This window comes from Diceros bicornis, chromosome 34, assembly GCF_020826845.1.
Source record: "Diceros bicornis minor isolate mBicDic1 chromosome 34, mDicBic1.mat.cur, whole genome shotgun sequence".
NCBI lineage: Eukaryota > Metazoa > Chordata > Mammalia > Perissodactyla > Rhinocerotidae > Diceros > Diceros bicornis.
In genome coordinates this window covers 19,166,141-19,178,673 of record NC_080773.1, presented here as the reverse complement: position 1 = coordinate 19,178,673, position 12,533 = coordinate 19,166,141, and the positions used below count along the sequence as shown (strand labels likewise).

General features: G+C 62.4%; 1 protein-coding gene across 2 annotated transcripts; it reads right to left on the bottom strand.

The window, feature by feature from the left end:
- Window positions 1–2,688: 2,688 nt before the first annotated feature.
- Window positions 2,689–12,295, bottom strand: BCAM (basal cell adhesion molecule (Lutheran blood group)). Of its 2 annotated transcripts, none has more exons than XM_058529534.1 (15): window positions 12,199–12,295; window positions 10,143–10,264; window positions 9,316–9,544; window positions 9,161–9,231; window positions 8,616–8,712; window positions 8,350–8,532; window positions 7,710–7,846; window positions 7,246–7,402; window positions 5,048–5,163; window positions 4,806–4,947; window positions 4,516–4,652; window positions 4,188–4,332; window positions 3,950–4,094; window positions 2,964–3,081; window positions 2,689–2,886 (listed from the first exon to the last, which is right to left on the bottom strand). In XM_058529534.1, exons 1-15 carry the CDS (start codon window positions 12,278–12,280, stop codon window positions 2,881–2,883), a joined length of 1,887 nt encoding a protein of 628 aa, XP_058385517.1. In that variant the 5' UTR covers window positions 12,281–12,295; the 3' UTR covers window positions 2,689–2,880. The 2 variants fall into 2 exon arrangements, with proteins under 2 accessions (XP_058385517.1, XP_058385516.1); XM_058529533.1 differs by lacking the exon at window positions 12,199–12,295 and adding an exon at window positions 10,616–11,015.
- Between the last annotated feature and the right edge of the window lie 238 nt (window positions 12,296–12,533).

Genomic DNA, 12,533 nt, shown 5'->3' with positions numbered 1-12,533 from the left:
CCAAACTCGCCTGTACTTCCTGGAGCCCCAGATCCTGTGGTTCATCACCCCACCCACTTCTGCCTTCCCTTAGACCCTTGGCCAAGGTGGGAGGCGGGGTCAGCCTGAGGGCACAGGCTGCCATCTGTACGCAAATTGCGTGGGATGCCATGCAGATGAGGGACCTTATGCAAATGTCTGCCCTCCTGGGATGCGGGCCAGGACCCTCCCCTCATTAACTCCGGGACCAGATGCTGGGCAGAGTACCCCTTCCACCCTGGAGTCTCCTTCCTCCCCTCCCCCCAGACATCTGTTCCCTCCCCATCCAGCTCCGCAGATCCCCCTCACCCATGTCTGCCCTTAGAATGGGATCTCCCTCCACCTGGTCCCTTCCCTGGACCAAGGGCCCCTATTTTGCTTTTGTCTCTCTCCCTCCATTTCCCTTGGATAATAATAATAGTAATCAGCACGTACTGAGCACATCCTCTGTGCCAGTCTTTGTACTAAACACTTTCCACTGTTATCTCATCAAATTCTCCCGAACACCCCATGATCCTCTATGTGCATTTGCTGTATTTTTTTTAAAGAATACTCAGTTCTGCCATATAGAAAACAAGAAAGCTACACAAATATGGAGACAGATAGATGAAACAAAGGGTGGATATTAAGGCACAACTCATGAGGCCTGTTAGCCGGTTAAGAACGTGAGCTGAACATAGATGGGAAGGATGGAACGATCGAGTAGCTCCAAGTATCCATGAGTCCTTAAGATGCTCCCCGTGGGTGACTCCCGCTGTGTTCCACAAGTCCAGTGCCCAAGTCACGCAGGTAAGAGCCGTAGCCGTCAAGCCAGCTGCAGTCGTGGCCGGGCGCGCGGCCCTGGGTGCCTTCCGGGTGCAGAATCCCCTGGCCCACCCTCCATTCTGGGGGTGGAAACCACACCATGGTGACAGATGGGACGGGGAGCCACGCGTAGCCCAGAACTCAGGTGGCGGGGACCTTTGATCTCCTGTGCCCGATCTGTTCTAACCTGCCCCATCTCTTTTGCTTCTTGTGCTTGTTTTTAACGGATTCAATAAACTACGGGATTTTTGCACTTTAATTAGGCAGGTGAGCTCTTCTGCTCCGGGGTCCCTGGGCGTGCTGCTCTGTCACCTGCTAGGAGGCTCCCACAGCATCTCACCAATTTCCCACGGCGACAGATCCCACTTTGTCCATTGTGTGGCTGAGCAAACTGAGGACAGAGGCAGGGTCACGTGCCCGAGATCAGAGACGTCTGAGTGCAGAGACCTCTGCACGCGCCTGCATCGCACGGGGATGGTGGTGCCCACTCCTCACAGCAGCTCTCCACGTGCCAAGTGTGACTTGTCTCCATTTGATGGGCTTGGGGAGGTGACGTCACTTGGCCAAGGTCTCACATCCCCACCTCCCACTGCTCCTGAGCTGCCTGCAACATTTTTTCCTCTCCCCCCTTTTTTTTTTGTGAGGAAGATCAGTCCTGAGCTAACATCCATGCCAAACCTCTTTTTTTTTTTTTTTTGCTGAGGAAGACTGGTCCTGAGCTAACATCCGTGCCCATCTTCCTCCACTTTATGTGGGACGCCGCCACAGCATGGCCTGACAAGCGGTGCATTGGTGCGCGCCCAGAATCCGAACCCGAGCCGCCAGCAGCGGAGCGCGCGCACTTGACCGCTATGCCACGGGGCCAGCCCCTTTTCCCTCCCTTTCTAACTGTAATTCTCTCTGAATCTCAGTTCTTTCTCTGGGTTTCTGTCTTTGTCTGTCTGTCTCTGCCTCTCTCTCCCCAAATTTGTCTCTCTCTGTCTCTGTCTGTCTCCTAGAGGGCTCTCTCTCATCTCTGAGCTTCCCCAGTCCATCCCTCCTTCCTCTCCCTAAGTCTTTCCATCCCTCTCTCCAATCCCTCTTCCTCTGCCTCAGTAAGTCTTCTAGCTGCCCTCACGGTCTCTGCTGTCTCCTCTCTGCCCCAGGCCCCTTCATCTGGGGTCCGCCAAGCCACCCCTCCTTCCCCAGGGAGTCCTCAGCTGCAGGAGCCGTGCGTCCATCCCCAGAGGTGGCTCCATCCCTAATTCCATGCACACTAGGGATCCAGAGAACTTGTCCTCTGGCAGCTCCAATTCCCTGGGGGCTCTGGCAAGAGAGACTGGGAACTTTTACTTAAGGGGACAGCACCCCACCCCCCCAAGCAGGCCCTGGTCCTCAGGGGCCAAGCTCCGTGCCTTCTGGACCCCTGGCATCTCTCTCCTGCCTGCTCCCCCGCCCCCCGCCCTGGCCAGCTGAATCACTCTCTGCTCTCTCTCTCTCTCATTTCTTTCTCCATGTCATCAGAGGTCTCCCGGGTCCTGCGAGGGGCGGGAGGGGCAGCTGGAGAAGAGCATCACCTGCGCCCCTTCCCCTCTGATCCCCCGAGGACGCTCTGGCCACAGGATGGTGTCCACGTGACAGACAGCATTTATTCCAGACTCCAGTGTCCACAGATGATGGGGTGGGGGCGGGGGCGGGGATCCAGTGTCAGACTACGCAGCAGTCAGGTGGGGGGACCAGCAATGGAGGCAGGAGGTAAAAATAGCCCCGGCCAGCCGACCCTTGGAGCCTCGTCCCGGGCTGGGCCCTGGGCTTCGGTCCAGGGGCTATTCTGGGGCCTGGGAGAGTCACACTCCCTGGAGGAAGGTCCCCTCCCACCCACCCGACCCCCCTCCCTCTCAGCAGCAGTGGAGCCAGCACGCGGTAGGTCCCTGCCCAGCCTGCAGAGGAAGGAAGGGAGGGCCCAAGAAGGAAGGCCAGGCAGGCGGGGCAGGCGGGGGCGTGAGCAGGGCTGGTTCTCTGATGCCCGTGGCTAACTCCAGGTCAGGTCCAGGGACTGCCTCACGGAGGTTCTCAGGCTCAGCACTGGGGGAAGACGGAGAGGTCAGCCTGTGCCACCACCAGCAGGTCCCCTCTCCCCAGGTGCCCAGGCCCTCACCCACCTCATCTGCAAAGCCACCGCTGCTGCGCCTGGCTCCCCCAGAGGCGCCTCTCATGAGAAGGCCCGTCTGCTCCGGCCGCTCAGACCCTGAGTGGCTCAGCTCTGGCTCCCCAGGCGGCCTGGGGAGAGGACGCAGCCTGTTGGAAGGGGTCCTGGCGGGGAAGGAACTGGGGATGGGGTTGTGTTGGATGGGGATGGACCTCCAGGATGGGTGGGAATGGGTTGGGGATGAGGAGGGGTGGTAACGGCATTGGGGTTAGGGATGGGGTGGGGCTGGGGTAGAAGACGCTGTTGGAGTTGGAGGTGGTGACATAGATGGGGTTGGTTTTGAGGATGCGTCTGGGGGTGGCTATGGATTGGAGTTGAGGGTGGTTGGGGCTGGAGATGAGGTTAGATGGGGGCCGGTTTGGAGTTAGGAACGGGAATGAGATGGGGTTGGAGGGGCCTCGGGGATGGGGATGTGTTGAAGCTGGGTTTGGTGCTGGTTATGGGTCGGAGTTGGGGATGGGGCTGGGGGAGAGGTTGGAGTTCGGGGTGAGGTTACGGGTGTGGTTGGGGTTGGAGATGGGGATGGTTACGTTGGGGTTGGGGACGGGGATATGGTCGGGTTGGAGAGGAGGTTAGACGGGGACGGGTTTGAGGATGGTTATGGATTGAGGTTGGGGTTGGGGATGGGGGTAGGGTTGGGGATGAGGATGAGATTGGGGCTGAGTTGGGCTTGGGGGTGGCTTGGGGGATGGTTATGGGCTGGGCAGGGCTGAAGTGGGATGAGGATTGGGGGGGGGTCATGGATTAGTCTGAGGTTGGAAACGAGACTGCATTTCCTTCGGTGATGGGGTTGGGTTGGGGAAGTGGTTGGGCTTGGGGTTGATGATAAGGTGCAGCTGAGGTTGGTCACAGGCTGGGTTTGGGGTTGAGGTTGGTCAGAGTCGGACACAGGGATGGGCTTGGTTACAGAGGTCAAGTCTGAGGTCGCAGGCCACTCACGGAGCCCCCTTCTCCCCCCGCTGGCAGCAGCCGGAGCGGCCCTTGCGTCTCATGCAGTAGAAGGCAGCAACGACGAGAAGCAGGAGGCCCACGCTGACGGCCACAGCCATGACGGCCACTCCGGCCTGGGCGGTCTGGGGGGCCACTGCAGGGACAGGACGGAGGAGGAGGAGGAGGTCAGCCAGCGGCGCTCTGTGTGCCCCACGCCCCGCTCCCGACCCCCACCATGGTTACTCACCGGCACCAAAATGGAAGACGTGCCGAGCGTTCCCGTGGGCGTTGGAGGCCTCACAGGAGACGCCGTCTCGGCTCAGGGCACTGGTCACCTTCAGGGTCAGGGAGCTGCTCACCCAGCCCTGCCCTCCAGGGGCCGGCTCTGCTGGCTGTGGAGGCTCGGGTCAGGCCGGGCCCATGGGATCAAGGGCTGGGGGTGAGGGCAGAGGTGAAGATGTCCAGTCCCCCAGGAAGTGAGGGGACACAGTGCTCAGATCAGTGAGGGAGCACGGTCCCCCGAGGGGTGTGGGTCTCTCCCAGAGGGTTCAGGGTGGAGATGGGGGGTCCCTTACACTGCCGCCCAACTGGCTCCAGCTGAGTTTGGGCTCTGGGTAGCCGCGGGCAAAGCAGATCAACCTGACTTCGTCTCCTTCCCTCCAGCTGCCCTCTCCCTGGGGCTGAGTCTCCTCTGGCCTCACCTCTGGTCGCCCTGTGGGCAGTGGCGTGAAAATAGAGTGAGGGAGACAGAAAGAGGAGAGAGAGAGTAGAGAGGAATAGAGGGGGAGACAGAGGGACCAGCCGTGGACCGTCCCCCTGTCCTGGCCACCCCCCATGCCCCTCCAAGCCTGCCCCGCCCCCGAACCTTGGACGAGCAGCTTGAAGCTCCGGGTGCGGCTGAGGAGGGGGACCCTGGGCATGGAGGCCTCACACAAGTAGGTGCCAGCGGAATCGAAGGTGATTTTGCTGAGTGAGAGCGTGGGGCCATCCCCCAGCGGAATGGAGTCCTGTCGGGGGAGAGAAAGTGGAGGCCAGGCTGGCCATGAAAGAAGGGTAGGGGGCGACAGAAGGGAGGGCGTCCCAGGGCTGAGGGCTCCTTTCTCCCACCTTGGTCCAGCGTAGGGCAGGGGTGGGCAGGCCTTGGACGGAGCAGTTCACGGCGGCGCTGCTGTTCAGGAATACGAGAAGCTCCTCCCCAGTGCTGAGCTCGAGGGGGTCCAGATCTGGAGCGGGGAACAGACTGTCACCTTCCTCGGACCCTCACCCACCCGGTTAGGGGCTCCCCAGGGCTGCTGGGGGTGCAGACGTGAATGGATGATTGCAAGCAGAGGATGCCGAGGTCTCCTCCTCGCTCTCCATCTCCACGGACCCTCCACTCTCCCATCCAGGCCAAATCTGGACCCCAAATCTAAGAGCCTAACCCCGAAACACACGCCCACCTCGACCACTTTTCCCCAGAGCTGGCATCCGGGCCCAAGGTTAATGGATGACCTTGGGGGTGTGAGGTGTTCCTTCTCTGACTTACCACCCAAACCAGGGCCCCCTCCTCCCTGCTGTCCACCCTTTCATCAAGCCTTTATCTGCTCTGCCCCCCAAATGTGTCCTCCCACTGCTCTCCATCTCTGAGCCCGGGGTGTGGCTGCCTTCACCACTGCAGTCACCTCCTCGCTGGTCTCCCTGAGGGGCAGGACTCTGGTCCTCTCCAGTCCAGCCTCTGCTGAGCACCCAGAGGGATGCTTTTAATTTTATTTATTTTTTTCCCCCAAAGCCCAAGTAGATAGTTGTATGTCATAGCTGCACATCCTTCTAGTTGCTGTACGTGGGATGCGGCCTCAGCATGGCCGGAGAAGCGGTGCGTCGGTGCGCGCCCGGGATCGAACCCCAGCCGCCAGTAGCGGAGCGTGCGCACTTAACCGCTAAGCCACGGGGCTGGCCACGGGGCCGGCCCTGAGAGGGATGCTTTTAAAACACACACTGATCAGCCCTTCCCTCTGCTTAAAATCCTGCAGTGGTTCCCAGGACCCTTGGCATAAAGCCAAACTCTTTGCCAAAGCCAAAATATCCTGCCCGGTCTGGCCCCTGCCTACTTCTTCAACCTCATCTCCCACCCCACCCTCCTTGTCCCCTGAGCTCCAGCTACCCCATTCTCGTGCTGTTTTTCTCTCATGTGCCACGTCGGGTCCTGCCTCAGGGCCTTTGCACTTGCTGCTCCTCTGCCTGGAAAGCCCTTCGCCTGGCTCTTTGTGTTTCTGATTCCATTCTGTGGTTTCCTACTCAAATCTCCCCTTCCCTGAGAGGCCTCTCTGACCCCTAGGGCAGATGCTCAGATTTCCCCTTCAGCACTGAAGGATTTACGCCCCCAGCTGTTGAGAAGGATTTCAGCTGTCAGCCCTCAGCTGTTGGCCCTCTCCGGGAACTGCCTCAGCTGCCAGAGCCCCTCGCTCAAGGTCATGCCCCCTTCCTCAGGCAGCCCAACCTCCAATGACTGGGTGAGGTGGGGAGATGCCAGCTTCCTAGTGCCCTTGGAGCTGACGGAGGCCTTCTGCAGACTGTGGCCCAACTTGTCTCCACCCCATCCTGCTTCCTTCACCTCCCCGCCCCCCAGGGCTGAGGATCCCAAGGCACTCCCCATAAACTTCCTGCCTGCAGACCAAGGAGTCCGAGTCTGCCTCCCCGGTCTAAAATAACCCCCGCTCGCCCGCCCGGCCATCTCCGTATCCTCTGCCTTAGTCCCTGTCGACGCAGGATCGTTCCTCAGAGGGTCTTGTGTAGCATCTGTCTCGCCTACTAGACAGGGAGCTCTGTGAAGGCGGGGACCGGGCTGTCTGGTTCACAGATGTGTCCCCAACATCAGGCACAGGGTCAGCCAGGAAGGGAGGTGTAAGGAGCACTGAGGAGGAACACAGCCTTTACACAGCGAGGCAGCGTCTTAGCAAACTGGGACCGAAGAGGTTGGTTAGAAACGGATGGGAGAGAGGCTAGGGAGTTATCACAGGAATGAGGAGAGGAGCTTGGGGTGCGACGAGGAGAACGTATAGTGAGGAGAAGGATCAGCCGAAGGTGAGGCGGGCCAGGTGGGCCTTGAAGGCTGTGGTTAGGCTTTCTCTGGAGGGCACTGGGGAGCCATGGAAGGTTCTGAGCAGGGGGAGGTCAGCTTTCTGCGCTGGAAAGAGCTCTCTGGCTGGGAGGGTGGAGGGGGCTGGGGCAGGGACCAGCGGGAGGGGGGCATCTGAAGCACAGACGTGGCCGTGGGGAACGAGGGTGTGGCTGGTGCCCGGGCCCCTCCGTTCTCCCAGGGGTCTCACAGGCCACGCGCAGCTCCAGCGTTTGCGAGAGCTCGGCGTCCTCGGCGGCGTCGTAGTCTTCCACCCTGCAGCCGTAGGTCCCGCTCTGGGCCCGCTGCACCCCCTCCAGGGTCAAGTTGCCCTGGAGATCTGTTTTCAGCACGTCCTCCTGCTCGGCCTGGGTGACCAGGGATGAGGATCCCACTCAGGAGCCGCTCTGGTCCCGGGGGGTCATGCTAGGTCGGGGGCCACCCAGTTAGCGTCACAGGAAGTCACAGCCCACTCCAGGGAGGGGCAGAGGCCCTGCTCGGCCCAGGGTCACCCAAGTCAGGACCCTCTCAAGGCAGGGGTCAGAGGTCACGTGAGCTCCCGGGTCACCAGTCAGCTAAGCCAGGCGCCCCCAGATGAAAGGTTAGAAGCTGGGGCAGGTCAGCACCTCCCAGAGGTCAGGGCCCAGGGCTCCAGAGGAATAATGGCTGGGTCACCTGGAGGCGGAAGAAGGTGTACTCCGGGCTGGGGCTGCCGTCCCCCCGGCAGAACAGCTGGACAGAGTCACCCTCGCGGACCCAGCCCTCCGTGGTGGCTGGGCTGCCCACCCAGAACTGCACGTGCTCCGTGGGATCTAAGAGAAAGGGCGGGAGCGGGTCAGGGCAGACTCACCATCAGGGTCCAGGGTAGGTCAGGTCAAGGGTAAAAGGCGGGGCCGGATTAAGGGAGAGAGGCCAGCGCCACCAGCAAAGGGGAGGACCACGGTCGGTCAAAGGGGAGAGGTCACATCTTTCAAGGTTCAGGTTCACTCTTATTCTGAGATCAGGGACCAGAGGGCAGGATTGAGATAAGCTGAGAGTACAGGTCAAGGGTCAGAAATCAGTGTGGATGACAGGCCAGTGTGAGATTTGGGGACCCAATTCAGTGTGAGAGGGTGGGATGTTTCATGACGTTTAGTCATGAAACTCCATGGGGTTCAGGGTGCTACGGGGGTCAGACATAGGATGGGGCTTGTGCTACTATTTGAGGTCAGAGGTCAGAGGTCAGACACATTTCAGCGTGAGGGCCAGAGGGGAGGGCCGGGCCTCAGGGAGGCGTGGAGTGGGGGGCGGGAGGTCAGGGCCGGCGGGGACTCACAGTGCAGGGTGAGGCGGAAGACAGGGCTGTCCAGGCGGCCCTGCCGGCCGGCGGGCAGGCGGTGGCGCACGGAGCAGTGGAAGCTGGCGTCCCGGTCGGCCTTGCGGAGCCGCAGGTAGAGGGTGCTGGTGAGGGACAGCAGGCCCGAGGCCTCCCGCACGGTACGGGTGGTCATGTAGCCCTCTGGGGGAGACGGAGGAGGCCGTCAGTGGCCGGGCCACCAGCCCACCCCGCCCCCCGTCTGGCCAGGCTCCTGCGCCGCTCACCTGAGTTCACCTCCAGGGGCACCTCCAGGAGCTGCCCATTCCGATACCACGTGATCTGGGGGGCCGGGTTCCCGTTGGGGCTGTTGCAGGTGGCGATCTGAGGTGAAACGGGCGTGGCCCTGGGCTCTGAGCCAGGACTCCGAAATCTGGGTCCCTGCCTCCCTCAGAAGTTCTCCCCACTCAGATACAGGAGTCTGGGCTCCCAGCCCTCTGCTCCCCAAGGACCCAGAAGTCCACACCTCCGGGCCCCTCCTCAGACTGAGAAACCCAGGCCCCCAGCCCCCTCCTCCCCAGGATGCAGGAGTCTAGGCCCCTCCAACCTTAGGCTCCCGGATTCTAGGTCCCCTAGGCCTCTCCTCCCCCAGGATGGAGGAGTCCAGGCCCCCAGCCCCCTCCAACCTTAGGATCCAGGATCCTGGGCCCCGCAGCCCCCTCCTCCCCAGGATGCAGGAGTCCAGGCCCCTCCAACCTTAGGATCCAGGCTTATGGGCCCCCCAGCTCCCACCTTCCCCAGCACCCTGGAATCAAGGCCCATCCCAAGGTACCTCCTGGGCAGAGTCATCCATCACAGATAGAATCCCTTTGTTGGGGGAGACCTCGGTGGCCTCTGGTTTTGCTGTGGGGGAGACGTTACAGTCAGGAGCCCCTTCCCCAGGCTGTCTCCTGTCCGCCCCTTCCAGGGGTGCCCTTGGACACTCACCGAACACTCGGAGCTGGGTGGTGGCCTCGGCGGTGTCCGCTGCCCCCGCCTGCACCACGCACACATAGTCCCGCTCGTCGCCCACCTGGGCGTCGGCCAGCACCAGGCGCCCCTGGGAGTCCAGCTGGTACGGGGGGCTGCGGCCCCGGGAGTCGTGCATCCTGACCTGGAGCTCAGAGCCCTGCAGCTCGGCCGAGGCCAGGCGGTGGCGGGCCCCGGAGCGGTCGGCCTGCCGGCGGGGAGGGCCTCAGCTCGGAGCTGCCCAGCCCACCCTCCTCCGTGTCTCTGTCTCTCTCATGCCCCTTTCTTTCTGCTGCTCTGTGGGTCTGTCTCTTTTCCTCTTGTTACCTGTCTCTGGTCCCTCTGTCCCCCTCTCCACACCCTCCTGTCCCTGTGCCCTATCTGTTGTCATCTCCCTCTCTCTCCATCTCACTCTGTCCCCAACTCTCTTCCTCTCTCTCCGCCTCCCTCTCCCACCCTGTCTCTCTCTGCCTCTTATTTTCTCTTCTTCTCTGTCTCTCTCTTTAGTCCCGACCCCTGGGTCTCTTGCTTTCTTGGTGTCTGTCTCTGAATGTTCTCTCTGAAGAGCCAGCCCTCTGAAGAGGGAATTCTTCATTCTAGTCTCAGCTGTGCCCGGACACCAGGGGACCCTGGAGAGTCCCTTCCCTTTGCTGGGCCTCAGTTTCCCCATCTGTCAAATGGAAAGGCAGATTGCAGAGCTCTTAGGGTCCTTCAGGCTCTGACGAGGGAATAGATGTTTGTGGCCCCGCTGCACCCTGCTCCCAGGGCCCCTTCCACCACCCCCGGCCCCAGCCCACAGCACTCACCAGAAACCATTCCAGCGCGAAATGGTCGTGCGTCCCCAACGCGGTGCAGTTCAGGGTGGCTGACTTCCCTCGCATTACCTCCACCAGGGAGGGCACAGACCCATGCACCTCAGCCTCCACACCTGCGGGAGGGCAACTGAGCTCTCACTGCCACCAATAGGGACAGCCCTCCAGATAGAGCCCCGCCTTCCCCAGGACCCGGGGGTCGGGGCCCCCAGCCTCCTCCTCCCTCAGACCCGGGGGTCCGGGCCCCCAGCCTCCTCCTCCCTCAGACCCGGGGGTCCGGGCGCCCAGCCCCTCCTCCCTCAGGCTCAGCTCCTGTCTCCCTCCATCTCTCATCTCTGCATCTCTGGCTTCAGCTCCCATCAGCAGTTCTCTCCATAGCTCCCTTCACTTGCAGAACTAAGGGCTCCTCCCTTGGGCCACACAGGGCCTGGTGGCCTCCATTCAATCCTCCTGGGGTAAAATTGCACCTGTCCTTGCTTTCCCCAGTAGACCAAACACCCTTCCAGGGCAGGGCCAGGGCCGGCTCATCCGTTTGCCTCCAGCACCCTGGGCAGGGCCTGGCAGGGTGACGTAGGATAAATGTCTCTCTCGTCCATCCTGGGTGCCATCTCTGCGTGCGTGTCTCTCACCCTGCGTGTGGGTCTCCATCTCTTAGTCCCACACTCTCTGCCTCTCTCTGTGTCTCTCTCAGCCCATCACTCTCAGTCTCCATCTCTCTGGGCCCCTGGGTCTCCCCCTCATGAGTTAGGGGCTGGGCTGGGGTGTGGGCTGCGGCTGGGCCTGGAGCTGAGGTGGGATGAGTGTGTGGGGGTGGCGAGGGGGGACAGGGCTGGGCAGGTTTCAGGAATGTGGGAGGGACAGGCTGGCTCAGACCTGCCCGACCTGGCGCCAGAGCCCCCTACCCGCCCGTTGGCCCTTCTGCCTCTTTGATAGAGGAGGGAAGGGGGTAAGGTGCGTCACCCCAGAACAGGATAGGGTGGAGGCCCCAGATACTGTGTCCTGAAGGAGAAGGGAGCTGGAAGCCTAGGCTCCTGGGTCCTGGGGGAATTGGCGGCTGGGCCTGACTCGGTCCCAGGATCCTGGCAGATAGAGCTGTTCTCATGGAGAAACCACGCTCTCTCACCCTCTGGGCATCAGCTCTCAGTTCTCAGAAGCTCCCTTCCCTTCCCCGCCCAGCCTGGCCCAGCCCTTCCCCTGGGGAGCCACTATTTGCCATGCTTGTACCAGGGGCCTGGATTCCCAGGCACCCACCTCTGGCCCAGGCTTGTCCCAGGGGAGGGGGCGTGGGGCCAGGCTGGTGCCTGGGGCTGAGTCTGAGCAGCAGGCAGCAAAGACACACAGAGAGATCTCCCCTCTCTTCCCCAGTCTCTCTCATCTCTCCGGCCCCCTGCTGCCAGCCCCTCAGGGCTCCTCCCCTCCCAGCACCTCGCAGGTGTGTGGGTTTATCTGGGGCCCCAGGAAGGGCGCACTGTCACTCGGAAACACTTTGTTCCACTGCCACTGCCCAGGGCCAGCGCTCCAGCCCTTTCCTGAGGGAGGCAGGTTCCTCAGAGTCTGGGCTCTGCATCTAGATGGGGTAAACCCTCAAATGCAGGGGACGCTCTGGCTTCTGGCCTGAGGGTCCCTGATCCTCTCAAAACTTGAGAATCTTCCATGGGGGGAGCCCTGAGGTTTCGGTCTCCTGTGTCCTGGGGAAGCCACTCCAGTCCCTGGAGGCCTGGACCCCTGGGTCTGAGGGAGGAGGGGCTGGGGGCCTGGATTCTGGGGTCTGAGGGAGGAGGGGCTGGGGCTCGCACTCCTGGGTCCCGAGTGGGGAGCGGGCTCTGACTTCTCAGGTGGTCTCTAATCCACTGCTGTGGTATCCCCAGCAACTCTGCCTGGCTGTCCACAGGTCTCTCACGGGGAGGGGTGCCCCGGACGTTCCCATATCCCTCCTCCCTGGGCTCCCCAGGATTGGCTTCCTGGGGGCGGTGAGAGCCCCCTCCCCCTTCCCTTCTCGGGGTCCCCAGGGCCCGCCCCCAGTCGCGCCCCGCTCTCCGCCGAGCCGTACCTGCGTGCGCCCCCAGCAAGAGCACGAGCGCCAGCAGCCGCGGGGCCCCGCGCGCCCCGACCCGCGCGTCCGGGGGCTCCATGTTCCCGGCGGTGGCGGCGGCGGCGGCGGCGGCGACTCAGCCCGGGCTGCGGCTCGGCGGCCCCGGCGGCCCCGGGCGGGGAGAGAGGAGGCCCCGCCCCCGGCAGCCCCGCCCCGCCGCGCCCGCCCGGCCCCCCTCGTCACCCCAAACCCGGGCGCCCGGCCAGGACCTCCCACTGCCCGGAGCCGACCTCCCAGCGCTCCGCCTGGAGCGGGCTGCCTCTGCCCTCGAGCCCTGGACTGGCAGCTCAGGC